At 36.1% G+C, this 14,647-nt stretch overlaps 3 protein-coding genes across 3 annotated transcripts; 1 reads left to right on the plus strand and 2 right to left on the minus strand.

The window, feature by feature from the left end:
- Window positions 1–3,777: 3,777 nt before the first annotated feature.
- On the minus strand, window positions 3,778–4,684 carry LOC108969756 (protein midgut expression 1-like). The gene is made up of 2 exons (XM_018934669.1): window positions 4,422–4,684; window positions 3,778–4,046 (listed from the first exon to the last, which is right to left on the minus strand). The coding sequence occupies exons 1-2, from the start codon at window positions 4,472–4,474 to the stop codon at window positions 3,854–3,856; spliced, it is 246 nt and encodes an 81-aa protein (XP_018790214.1). The 5' UTR covers window positions 4,475–4,684; the 3' UTR covers window positions 3,778–3,853.
- A 1,258-nt stretch (window positions 4,685–5,942) lies between these two features.
- LOC108969755 (protein midgut expression 1-like) lies at window positions 5,943–9,590 on the minus strand (the record flags this gene model as incomplete). The annotated part of the gene is given in 2 exon segments (XM_018934667.1): window positions 5,943–6,550; window positions 8,591–9,590. Coding segments are annotated over 2 exon segments (252 nt in total). The 3' UTR covers window positions 5,943–6,351.
- A 2,889-nt stretch (window positions 9,591–12,479) lies between these two features.
- LOC108969754 lies at window positions 12,480–14,647 on the plus strand. Its single transcript, XM_018934666.1, has 2 exons — window positions 12,480–12,953; window positions 13,846–14,647. The coding sequence occupies exons 1-2, from the start codon at window positions 12,480–12,482 to the stop codon at window positions 14,521–14,523; spliced, it is 1,152 nt and encodes a 383-aa protein (XP_018790211.1). The 3' UTR covers window positions 14,524–14,647.

Raw genomic sequence — 14,647 nt, forward strand, 5'->3', positions numbered from 1 at the left:
CGGCAGTGACATTCTCTGGAATTGTTGCAAGCCAGCTTCAATTTGACGAAAATGTTCGCATTCAACCAAATGCAGATAGCGCAATCTCAGGCGCAACCGCGACACTGTCTGCACCAAAGTTTCTGTTTCCGAGTATGTTGTTGCTTCGAATAATGACACAGCATCGTCGCTTATATTCTCGTCATTAATGAAGGCTGACATACGCAATTCGTTTGCGTAAGCGTTGAATTTGAAAGAATTATTCTCCATTGTAAAATAAATTTGCTCGTAGTTTGTGCTTAGATGAAAATTATTGCGGAACGATGGTGTTCGTAGTGAATCTTAAGTGAGAGCACGAAGACTGTCTGATGTTAAAAAGTTATTTTCACCTGCTTTTATACTAAAACTAAGAACTAGAATGCTTTACACTTAGTATGCGGATTTTTAAGGATGCGTAAAGAAAGCAAGTTTTTGTACCCTTTTTTTGTAGGGCGTAACCGTAACACATGAGATAACGTGAAAAAGGAGAAGAAAAAGTTTTTAAAGGTCCTTTTCTTCCTTTCATACAAAATATTATTTACATGCTCAAGGTTGCGAAATATCGATCAATTTCATTTGAACCGTAATGCTGTCAATAGTTTTCTTTGTTGTTATGAATATCCTACACTCTGTTGAATAAAGAAGTGTCAAAGAGTGAAGGAGCCGACCGGTCTAGCTTTACGGGCCGTTCTACACGAAGGTTCTATTTCCTACACTTTTATGGCGATTGCCTTGAAATTTTAAGAAAATTGTAGAACTTATAACGAACAATGATTTTTTGGAAAATTCTTAATTCGCATAACCCCTTAACGTTATAGACCTCAGATAACGGATAATTTTGTATACAATTTTTTAAAAGGACTTGATATTTTAAAATATCTATTTTTAATATGTTAAATTACATTCTCTAATAAAGACTTCCTTTGTTTCTTAGTGCATTTCCCAGAACTGCAGCTTTGTAGACTTCTGCCGTCTACCTGTGTTTACATTCTTTTGCCTGCTTCGAAGCATCCTTTTGCCTGCTTTCTTTACATCCTTTTGCCTGCTTCGAAGAGTTTACCTGCCCTAGCTTTTCTCAGGACCTTTCAGCCTTTGTAATATCCAGGTGTTACTATATATAAGGATGCGTCTCAAAGTAAATCTTTAATAATTCATTTACTTACAAGAAATCAACAGCCAAATTCCTCACTTTACGGTAAAAATACTGGTATTATAAAATGGCTGAAAACATTATTCACGAACTCAATACACAATTTAGTGATATGGAGCTAAAATCCAAAAATAAAAACCGAAATAAAGTTGAAGATTTCACCACAAACAAAAGGTGCAAAAATTATAACACGGAAGAGCACTGTATGCCATATCATGCTTTGATGGACAGCAAAGACATCACACACATTTGTACGCTATGTGGCGGCAATCTATATGCTGATATCACTATGGACGATGTGTTAAAGGAAAATCTGCGTTATAAGTTAATTTGCCCACGTGGCTGTGAGGAACTGCCAAATATAGCAGAAACGGATAACGGCAAACAATATAACAAGCAACCGATGGGAGTAGAAGACCATGCGAACATTCAGCGACAATTACACAGTAATGGAGTTTATATGAGCAACTATAACTCACATCAGCCGCATAATATGGTCGCAATACCATATCGCGATTACAGATTCAATCTGACCACCGATCTTATGGCCGCGCGATCTGCGCGCTTGAAGCAACTCTTGAATACAATCGATTGTGATAATTGTCATCGTGTGAGTCTCAATGAGAAGTCCAATCGCTTTGAGGCCTTCAAGCGTAAGAATGTACGGCGTGCGGAGTATGAGTTGAACAGGCGTAAAAGTTATAGTAGAGATGGTAACAGTACAGCTCCAGACTTCAGCTCAGATCTATCAGCTATGGCAGAGTCTATGTTTGAGTGTTCGGAGCGTCTACGTCGTTTCTACAAGCAGAAGGAATACACGCTGGGTTGCGAAAAATGCGGAGGCATATAATGGAAAGGAGAGAAATATAGTTCTTTGACATGACTAAAAGAATAGAACACAAAATAATATGTAATAATGCATCAAAATGCAAAAAAAAAATACTTTAAATAAAGTTTCATATAATGCACCTAAAGAAAAAACTTGTTTATTTTGTTATGATCTCTTAATATCTAAATATTGTATTCTCCTACTTTTCTTGAATTTACGGACTACTTCTACTGTTCCATCTCTTCCTCAGAATCTATTTTTACCGGGTTCCTAACACTTCTTTTATCATTCAGGTCTGCACTTTAACCAGAGAATGTTTGCGCTTTTTATATTCTTTAATATTATCTGCTTTAAAAATTATGTTCGTGTAGCTTCGAGCAGAAATGTTAGTCCCTTTTAATCATGCACTTAATATTTATTTATCAAGTGTACACACATTTTGAAATATACATAAATATAAAGGTAGAAATTTAGAAATACATAATATAACTATTATAATCACAAATTATAAACTAGATCTCATAGCGCTCGTTATATAATGAAAGAATTCTACTACAACGTTCTCGTTCTCTTTATGTTCCACAACGCCAACAAATTGTAGGGCCACGAACAGCATTAACAATACCACAAATGTACAAACCAACCATATGCAAAATCTGGAAGTATTGAATTAATAATGAGACGAGATATTGTTTATATAGCAATTAGAAGTCTGACTTCACAGCGCGTATAATGAATCAGCCGCAAATGTGCTTTTAGCTAACTTATACGAACTCTATCTAAATTTTTAGAGCCCCTGTGGGGTTTAAATTTTCTTACTTGCACATCCCGTGCTTGGTTTATTTCCTTCGTAGCTATATTTCTTTATCTCTATTCGCTTTGTATTAATGTAGAGAATGTTTTCTCAAAAAGCAAAAAGCAATATTCAATATTTCATTTTACATATTTTTGAATATTTGCTGCAAAGCTCCCAGTTAATAAAAAAATTGCTTTCGAAAAAATTGTGCAATCTTATTTATACATATTTGTTGAGTGAGTTCAATATATGTATATTATGACTTTGAACCAACACTATGTTTGGCAGGTCAGCAATATCTATCGTTAATGTTCAGGTTTAGTTTCGGTAGAAGAGTTGATACAAAATCGATGAATCGACTTGGGGGTCTTAAGCATTGCTTTGTAGAAAATTTAGAATGAGCACGTCTATTAAAATTTTTCTTTAAATGCAACTATATAATGATAAATGAAGAGTGACTAAGACAAAAAAGTGATCTCATGAAGAGAGCTGATCTGTCACTTACCACATGATCTATTAGATCCAAGCAAAGCTATAAGAAATTTTATTGATTTTTCATATCAACTCACTAGAATCTGCATACTTTCAAATCCAACGGGAAAAGCGACGCCGTTGATTGTTCTGTGAAAATATTACAATACCGAGTTTGTTGAAGTGAAACCCCTCACAGAACAGAGACGCCGCTTAGTGATAGTTTGAATATAAATTAAGCTAAAAATGATGCGATAAAGCCCCGAATAAAAACTAACTTCCGCCCGTTTTAACAAGCTTGTTTTATTACCAGGACACTTATTACATATCGCGAGATCACAGTATCGAAACCTTAGCAGTTATACCAGGTATTATTAAAGATTCAAACAATTTACTTTAATTTCACGAAAGCGTTTTAATTTACATAACCTTCATTAAAAGAATTATATAAAGCAATATAAATATAGTATACATATAATGGAACTAACTATGTAAATATAAACCATAATTTTTAGTAACAATAATTGAATAAAAGCTAACACATTCTATAACACAAATCACGCGTAAGCTTTATGATGCTTAAATCTTTTTAATAGTATTGCTGGAAAAGTCCTTTAAAAGTTAATGGGGCGGCAGTCACCATATCTTCTATCATTTTCTTATCGGATTCCTCCCCTTTATGGTGAAATACTGTAAAGTATACGATAAGACCAATTATGAGGAACAATATGAGCACCGAACCAAGTATGCCCAGACAGATAGTAAAGGCACATTGGCAGCAGCTGGAAAAAATACAGGCACCAAAAAGATATAGACATAAATATTTAGAAAATAGTATGATATTTTATTTGCATTTATATGTAGATGTTTTTTCGATCACCGGAAGATAGGTGTACAATTCAGTAAGATCCAAATTTCGAAAAGTGAATATCCGCTATAGCAAGCTTTAATATTTCTCGTACTACTTCTAATAATAATAGCATTATGCGGCAGAAGCAAAGGAAAGTTTTGTTAGAAGACCCTGAGATCGAAAATTTAAACATCAACTCTATAACTTTGAACTTTGAAAATAGACGAAGCACAAGTCCATCATAAGGTTAAATTGTATAGCTAATAAAGTATACTCCATACCCATTCTGGTGAAAATATTGACTTACCAGCAGACAACTTTTCCTGAACCCTTGAGACAATCGCACAACACACCACACATTTTAATTGTTCTTTGTTAAAACGCGTCTTTTTAAACGTTTAAAAAACTATTATAATCTCAATATTTTTTAGTTATCAGTTGTAATTCTAATGTCTTATGTATGTATGTCACACGGTAGAAGAATATTTCATTAGCTTTTCAGATTTGCCTGTAAACTTCATGGATAACTTTATGAAAAAAAGAGAGACACAATTCTCGAAACATTACATTTTCGAAATTTACAATATACCTTACATTATTACAAATTAACCCTTAAATGAGTCATCAAACACCATATCAGAACTTGGAATATTGGAGACCAAGAAATTAGCTTAGAAAATTTCACTTCCACAAATTAGTTAAACAAGTTTTTGTCTTGCGAAATTATCCAAAACAAAAAAAGTAACATCAACTTAGGCGCTCAAATGCTATGTGATTAATTCACTCGTCTTACTACAAAAGTGTTTAATTCTCAGCCGGTTAATAACATGCCTATTTGAAGCTTTAAACCTATGCCCATCGCCTCGACGGCAAAATTTTCATGAAATAACTTTCCAATCTCGCTTTATTAAATAGAAACTACTAAGCAATATCAGTAACACTGAAATCTTCAAATCATTACATTTCTCTTCTTATATTAATTAAAATACAAGGCAAATTTGTTAACTGTAGTTATTCTAACTTAAAGATAGCATTCGCATATAACCGTACGTTAGTGCCATCAACCTGAGAAAGGTCTCAAAATAAAGCTCATTATTTCTTGCATAATCGAGTTGTCTTCGTCGGCATCGGGACTTTTGTGAAAAACAAAAGCAGCAAAGCAAATTAATAGGAAAATTATTAAGGCGATGATCACAATGCAGGCGGTGGCACAAAATACATTGTATCTGCAGCCGCTGAAAGAGAACGGGCAAAAATAATACTCAATTATGGAAAAACTCGCTGAAAATATGCATTTATGTATTTATTTTGCCTTAAAGTGATATAAACAATACACTTTTTCCATACCAACACATCTTCTGCACTTTTTGCTAGCTTTATTTTTTTGTTAAACTGCTTCGGTGATCTATTCGCTTGAGTTCTTGTGAAAATATTTTATTTTGCTTATTCTAATGACATTTTTCGACACTTATTTTCATATATTTTGTTCGAAGTGAAATTCAAAATTATTTGTTTCCAAGTTGATATTTTTATTACTTTTGGTTAGTATCTTTAGTTAAGAAGCAACCCTCTCTACATCAAAATCCTTATATAACGCTTTCTAAACTATTAAACTTGTTGATAGTAACCTCTTAATGGGTTACTGCTCTTACAATCTGTGAGTGGTTATATTGGTTCAGGTCTCATTTTTCAGTCATTCAGTCTCATTTGTCAGTTGGGTGTTGGTTATAGTGTTTAAAGCGCTTCGTTTCAATATGTACCTAGCCTATAGTTTATGGGCGTAACGTATAGAATTTTGGCTAGTATACGTATAATCAAACGATATATATCGGTACGAAGTTAAACAAAGGGAAGTAATAATTTAATTAAGCACTATTTTATACAAGTATATTATATAAATATTTATAAATACATATGCGTGTATATAGTATAAACATCATTGTGATAACACTATTTCTATAGCCTTATATTATGGCCCCAAACATTAAGAACGAACTATTTATAGCATATCGTAAATGAACCCAAATTTGTTCAATAAAACTTTGATTAGATTAGCAGCAGTGTGATTACATTATTTCTTTTATTAAATTCGAAGCTATATTAAAAATCAGTTAAATTTTCTTGTATAAATGTTTAAAAATATTTGTTTAAATATATTAAACTTACAAAATATACAATAAGACACTAAAGTAATGCCAGACAGCCCCAAACTGGCATTAAACCGCATTTATTCCATTTTAGTGTTGTTGCTGGAAGTATTGCTTAAAGGTTGTAGGCGCAGCTGTTATAAGCTGCTGCACCAATTTTTCTTGCTGACCGTCGGAACTATCCTTATGATAGTATACTGTGAAGTACACGATCAGACCGATTATGACAGCTAATACTATGACCGAACAGAATATGCCGAGTATCATATTCAGCGCACATTCGCAGCAGCTGTAAAGAGAAGAGTTTAAAAATTTATTATTTTAAAATAAAGAACTAAATTTAATATGTACTTATTATACATTTCTCTGAAATAAAAAACTAATATGCAATATATGTTATGTACTAGTATGGATCTGTAAAAACGTATATTACAAAGCCAATAATAATATAATAATAGTTCGAGACGATGTTTTCAAAACATAAACTCAATAAGCTTGTTATAAGCCAAGCTAGACGTCACTATAAGCATGGTATCATACTCGACCTTGTTAATGAACTCGGGTTATGTTGGCAATGCAACCGAGGGGCCAAGTGGTCTTTTGCTCTAACCAGCAAGTCCATAAACATTCTAGTTGATAGCCTAGACTTTTAGTAGGTAACTCAGTTAATATCATCTGGGTACTCGGTCATATAGAAGTGGAAAGAAATGAAAGGGTTGTTTGAAGTAGTGAGCCCTGCACCTTAGGTATTGGAACACACTCCTTGGAAAAAAGAAGCTTAGCAATATGTTGGGGGTCATCACAGGACACCTATCCTTAAGATCCACATTCACAAAATGGGAAAAGTGGATGCAACGGAATGCAAGGCATGAGCGGAGGATGATGAGGCGCTGTAGCAATATCTATGCGTAGGCCCGTCTTCAGCCGGATAAGACGAGATATACCACTGCTCCCAATATTCGAACTTAAGATGCATTGGGCAGCTGAGAAGAAAAATAATACGTTTATTCACCAAATCTTCTGAGTTCTTAGATAACACTTAAATCGGTTACCACCCGGGTCCGACGCTTCACCCCACCAACCGACCAATAAAAGTAGAGAACAGACTTCCCTTGTGTAAAATTTATCGACATTGTTACCTGCTGTCCTTAGACCTTTCAGTTGAGCTTATTATCAAACGAGATTATGACGGATTTATTTCACATGTACACTTCTATTATCTGTGAGATTGCTGTTTGAATAACAAATTCAGCGCTTAACCTATATACCTATAATATCAAATGCAATAATTATTTTTGCAATTTTGCGCAGGTGAAGTACATCTGGGATTTCGCTCATATATATTACATATGTATGTGTAAATACAGTTGAATATTTATCTATACGTTGCTAATTATTTCACTTCATATTTATCGTACACTTTACACTACTAGACTACAATGCATTTGCTATCTAACAGTTCTTCGCTTTCCTATCGCTCAAGTAGCTTGACTAATCGTCTCGGGGGTTTCACGTGCTCAGAGCTAGTAATGTGTTTACTGATATCAACAAATTTTTTTCAAAAGTTTCTACTACAACTAAGCAATACATCGAGGTTAATTTGGTGGCCACATAATGTATTGGGTGACAGTTGACAAGCAAATGACAGCGAGTATTGTAAGTTATTACTATATAAGAATTCGATACTTCTATTCAAAAGGGGAAAAATATTCGCGACTCTCCTTATAGTGAACAGATCAATTGAAAAGTTTCAATTCAAGTATATTAAAACCGGTTTTTTGTCGACATGTGACAGTAGATGTTGAAACTTAGCTTCATCATTTCACTTCGAAGCCCAATCGACAGTCATCCGGGCTGTGACTGCACACGATGAACCGGCTCCAAATCGTGAAAAAACGCAAAAGACGGCTGACAAGGTTGTAGCGCCTGTATTTTCGGATGCGCATGGAATCCGCATAGTGTCGCAAAAATTCATACATTGGGCTTCAAATTGCTTCCGGGTCCACCGTTTTCTCCAGAACTGGCCCACTGCGACAATTTCCTGTTCTCAGTACTCAAAAGAATACTCGCTATGAAAAAATGTTCGCTAAATAATGAAGAGGTCCCCCAAACTGAGGTCTATTTTGAAGCAAAGAACATATCGTACTACAAAAATGATATCGAAAAGTTGGAAGGTCGCTGTGCATTGTATCAACCTTGAAGGCAATTATGTTGAAAGAAAAAAATTGCGCCTATAGACTTCTTTTACCAATTTTTTGTTTGCTTAAAACTTATCACATTGTATAATACTTCCTTTACATACTTAAAAATAATAAAAATATAAACTTACCAACAAAAAAGTTTTGCCGGGCATTTCAGACACTCCCACAAACAGTTGCACATTTTGAATATTTGGTTTTAAAAATAATTCGAAACTATTCTACAAATTAGTACACAATTTATTTAATTTAATTATTTTCCGTGTAATCCTCTCGTGCGATTTAATTAGTATTTGTTTCGTTGGTTCGTTCGATGCCAGTGAATCACTAGACGTTATTTAACGGTTATGTAAATGCTTTCCGTTTTTCTCTCCGCAAGTGCGTGACACACGTTATTTCGTTGGCAAACACAAACCGCAACTGTCGCGTCGCTCGAAAGTTATTAGCTTTTTTCCCCAATGGAAAACCTTAACCTGTGCATGATACACATAGAGATAGGAGACCACACCTGAATGTATTATCGAGCAACTCGTGCACTTAACATATTTTAACTTTAACGGGAGTCGAGTGTAACGTGCGTCAACGCTTCAAGTGATTAAAACGACTTAGCATTCATCACCTAAGGGTTAAATAATCGGTGCCAATTATCGCGTTTATTGCAAGGTGTAAAAAAAAAACAAAAAAAGGAAAGCAACTTTTGGACGTGACACATTGTATTATCAGTGCCAATATATCAATGAATCGTATTTATGTGCTGATAAAAAGTGGTATTTGTTACCGAAATGTGTTTCTAAGAACGACGTTATTTATATTTTCTTATCACTATCGATTGGTGCCGAAACAAGCGCAAAATAACAATATGGAGATGAATGTTTGTTCAGTCCACTTCACAGCAACGATTAGGCGGTGTAGTTGTTGGAACACACACTTGAGGGTGAATCCCTCTAGAAATCAACAAATTTTATGACTTTCATAGTCATATTTCATAGGAAATTCAGAGCAGTTATAGTTTTTTGTCGCTCTGACTTATGTTTCAAAAATTCGTTTTTTTCTCTCCACCCTAGTTCCCTTCAAGGGTAATAGCGTCCTTTCATGCCGATTTGTCCTTTCAAAATAGTCCTCAGTTTCGGCGATTATCTCTTCATTCAACGCAAATTTCTTCCCAGCCAGCATACTTTTGAGATATCAGAACAGGAAATAGTTACTGGCCTACAGGTCTGAAGAATACACTGGATGCGGAAGCAATTCGAAGCCCAATTTATGGAATTTATGGGATTTACTGGATTAATATTGTGCAGTCCACACGGGAATTCAGAGTGAAATGATGAAGCTATGTTTCATACATTGTCACATAAATCTGCTTCACTGCTTCGAATCATCAACTTGTCATTGTTTTTAGTCAAAAGTGAGCTCGCGCGGCTTTTACTCATGTTGCACATAGCTTTGTTATACCCAAATATTCGTGAATAATATGTTATACATTTCGTAAATCTTCAGGTCAGTGTGATAATATGGTGTTTCTTATAAGCTCTGCAGTTCGTACTCTTGACGTCAAAAATAGCTTTAAGTTAGTCATACCGACGAACCCATGCAATTACACACAAGTGTCATAATATTGGCGGACAATAATGAATTTTCGAAGGATTAGTTCAATAGTTGACATCTGGCAGGAATTATAATACAATATCGAAGTTAAAACCACTTATCTATATACACATGTATATATACTAAGTATATATAAAACCAACGCACGTACATAAGTCGGTAGCGCGTAATTAGAGCAACTTTTTAGACTGACAATTTCAAAAGAAGCCTATGAGTCATCAGAGCAAAAAATACAATCATATTAATGAGCTTTTCAGTATTAACCCAACTGTTTTTTTTTATATTTTTATCAATATTAACGAAGTGATAAGGAAATTCTGGTTTTTTATGTAAACTCACGCATTCAAAGCTTATTTCAACAATATAACTGATCCAGTTCTTCACTTATAAACTGTAGACGGGCCTGTGGATTGTGTAAAGAGTATATTCAGATGTAGATATGTTTATGAAAATAATATATATGATATACGAATGCTAACTTCGGAGTCTTCACTTGATTTAGGGAGTGATATTGCTCAATAAAGATTTTGGTCGGATGAAATCGAAATCAATCCGCATGCTTAAAAGACCGGTACCCTGTTTAGTCGAGATATTTTTGAAAGGAAGTGGAATTTGAACTTTCTCTGTAATTATTCATCTTTTGAGCAGTTATTTAATTAAGTTTTAACTCCACTTTTCTTTTGAAGAAAATATAATACTTAGTTTTCTAAGCCTTTGTGCGAGCTTTGGTGGTTAGACAGTATTTCACATGTGTTGGATTGTTCTCGTTATAATCCCATCCCATATCGTAACTTGTACATTCCGTACAAGGTTCTTCTCTATAGGGTAAATTACAGTTTTCGTATCTGGTACTAGGGGAGTTGAGATTATAATATAAATATTATTCGACTCTCTATATAAGCAGCGTATAAAGTAGGTTTCAAGCGAGCTGGTTCTCTTTTTTTCTATCGCTTTCTCATAATCTATACGGACTTCTTCTTGAAAAATGGCACCCAACTTCTAGTACCTTTTATAAGTCACTGATTCACTGGTATCAGGTATTTAGCAGGTTAGGGATGTAACAAAATAATCAGTCATTGGACCTTTTTTTGAAAACCTACAAGAATGCAATACAGAAGTTATCCTGGCGGTTTCTTTCTATAATTTTTCGTTATTTTTCAAATTTAACCTCCAAGTTTGACCTTTACTCAGCAAGTTGTAGGTCTTATAAAAATATGGTCAGTTTTTGGACCTTCCTTTGAAGACGTACATAAAATTGCTCCCAAAACCTTATAGAATAGCAAGTTTCATACTGACGTATTTTGGTCATCCTTTTTTCGCTCTTATCAATGTTAATGAAATATTTTATGTGACTATACGTGAAATTATCTTCAAAAAGGGAGGTTAGTTATCAGAGGCTGTTATTTCATTGGTAGCGTTTTTTCCGTGGCAGGTCCTTTCCTTCTCACTCTAGCTTGCTTGGCTTTTTTCTGGCTACCCAGAGGATGCTTGGTCTATGACCGGAAGTCGTGAGCTGCTTGAGCCGTGTGTAAAAGAATAGTTTCTGGCCACTCTCAGTTGATTGGCAATCAGCGAACTTTTCTCACTTGCGTGAACTTCTGCACATGACTCCATCCTTCGCCGGGAAGCAGAGGAAGAGGAAGACATCCATTCCATTGGAGAGATCAATGGAGAAGGGCATGGCTGCACTTTGTATCTCGTATTGGTGTCACATTGCTAAAAGAAGAAACGATTGGCGCGCTATTGTTAACTCGGTTGTAACCGCGTAAGCGCTGTCTACACCATTAAAGAAGAAGAAGGTATGTGTAATCAGGCTAAAGTAATTTTAAAACATTTAGAAGCATTTAATCAGAGTTCGGATTTTACTTGGCTGAATATATTATTTTGAAACACAAATCGCACTATATTCAACGACATTTTGTTTACCAAAATTTATTACACTCGGTCTCGAATTGCAAAGTATTGCTCAAGCAGTAGTTATGTTAAGGGAAGTAGTTTACAAAAAAGCTAAAGTTGTTGTGTAAAGTGGTTGTAGTTTGTCTGCTCCCAAAAAAAAACCAAAAAAAAAAAACAAAAACGACTATCAACTGAGCTGCAAGTTCCCTCTTGGCTAAAGCAACGTCGTTTCGTTAACAAGCCAGCAATCGAGCATTTGATATAGAACACCTTCGCCCAGCTCAGCAGAATTTTCGACAGCCACTTGCAATCGCATGTCGACTGCAACTCTTCCATTAACAAATCGAGGAAAAACCTACAAACTCGTATTCACTCACGTCGTGGCGAAAATATCTTGCACCACTCTTCAATAATTCAGCGGTCAATTGCATTCAGTTGCAAACTATCTACCAGTGCTGGCAGCCGGAGCACCGCCGGAGCGTAAATTGATTACACCGTGTAAAGCAACGGTATATAAAAATGTCACAAAGGCAAACAAGAAGTGCATATGCATATCGCACTATAATTATCTGCCTGATCGGTGTCATGATAACAACACTGCACACCAGCCTCGCGTGGCACTTAGCACAGACCGGCCTTACCGAATCCTATCGCGTGCGCCACCTATCGCTCTATTACTCACGTGTCTTCCTCTGCATTAGCATGGAGAGTGAACTCTTTCCCACATTGATCGCCACCAAATGGCCGGAAAGTTTTGTACCCCTGCAAAGCGCGATATATCCGCATAGATTCGCACACGCTAATGGCAATCGAAGTGACTGTGAATTGATACAGAAGGCTATATGGACGCAGGTGGACAATTTGGGACGTTTGTGGGTGTTCGATGGGGGGTGGGAGCAAATGCCATCGGCGTCTGATGAGAAGGTGGGGAAAACGATGAAAATGTGTTCGCCAAAGTTGCTGGTTTATGACTTGATTCGGAACGATGCAGAGGTGAGTGCCGGGGTTGAAACCGCATTGAAGCTTTGAATTCAAGATATAGGAAAACAATGTAGACAATAACTGTAAAATTTTAGTGAAGTGTTCATCTGTCAAGAAGATAGTGGACGGAGAAAAGTAGATATGTACTTAGACGATTTTCGGCTTTTATTTGGATTTCAGGTTTCCGAAATGCTTTTCTCTGTCACTAATCCCCGCTTAGATAGTAAGGTTCAGGTTGGTGATCAGCGAAGTCAGCTAGGCTCAGGAAATGTGCTGTTCCGACGGAGTCGGAGAAGGATGATAGATGTGTAGAGTATGCTGGGCATGCGAAGAGGTAGTTAGAGTCATGACAGGTCATTTATTCCCAGGGAAGGTGCTGTTATGACAGGATTGGAGATGATAGGTTAAATCATGCGGTGACTCCTTGTATGCTGGACAAATATTTGGTTTGTCCGGGTCGATTCGTCCAGAATAACTCTCTCATTGTCATGGCTTATAGCTGAGCTTTTAATCGTTCCTCTGAAATATCGTCTCTTCAGAAATCAATTTTTAGACCTGAGTCTACTGAAGTCTTCATGGGCTAAATCAATTTTTAGGTCGGAGTCTTGTTAGAATTTCGAAGCGAATCTGGTACCGAAGAGTTAGCAGCGAAGGAACTAGAGATGTAAAAAAGGGAATATGAATATATAATAATTCCTTAATTTCAAGTCAAGGCGAAGTAAATGAGTTCAATGAAACTCTCACAGTAGGTTAGCAGGATTTAGAGTATTTTATTCTAAACATTTAGGAAGACATTGTCTTTTAATTTATATATGTACGAGAAGACATCAAATTAAATAATGGAAAAAATAATGTTAAAAATTATAACGGATTTCTTTATCAACCACCCACACCAACGTGGCAGGTATTGCGCATCGACTGCAGCCGCTATCTAACACCACGTGATAGTGAGAAATTAATAATCAAATTGGGTCCCAGTCCAGCGCTGTGCAAAGTGGAAAAATATATTTACTTCCTACGTCCAGATGACGCACACATACTCGCCTACGATATAGTGGAACAGAAGTGGCGTCGTCGCGCGCTACTCAGTCGCAAATTCCAAGGCATTATTGAAGCACCGTTTCCAATCAAACCAATCGACATCGCTTTCGGCCAGCAGCGTGAGCTACTCTTTACCGACGCGGACGGCAAGCTGTATGCAACACCGAACTCACAATTAAAGACAAAAACAAAGGAAGTGAATGACATCGGCAACGACTTGACTGCGAAGCAATTGCAACAGACGGAGGTGACACCAGATGAAGAGTCGAATTCAATTGAATTGGAGTTGTTGGGCAGTTTGCTGGGTCCCAGCAAGGGTATGATGGTGGATGGGCGCACCGGTGCGCTTTACTATGCCGTACCGAAGTACGGTGCAATCGTGCGTTGCGTATTACAGCGCAATTTAACGGCGGAAGACAATGAGATCGTTTACTTTACATCGAAGAATATACAACAAATATTCTTCGGCGTGGGCGGTGCAGTGTGGTTGTTGACTGACCGGCTGCTGGAACCGGATGATCATTGTTTTTCGAATATTTGATGGTAGCGACGAGTTGTTTTCTGCCGCTTGGGGAAGCGATCTCATCTACATGATATACAAAAATGTATCTTTAAGAACAGAAAAAAAATCAACAAATGAATAAGCAAATAAATTAATAAATTAA

Source organism: Bactrocera latifrons, unplaced genomic scaffold (genome assembly GCF_001853355.1).
Source record: "Bactrocera latifrons isolate USDA-ARS-PBARC rearing strain unplaced genomic scaffold, ASM185335v1 scaffold_264, whole genome shotgun sequence".
Classification (NCBI taxonomy): domain Eukaryota; kingdom Metazoa; phylum Arthropoda; class Insecta; order Diptera; family Tephritidae; genus Bactrocera; species Bactrocera latifrons.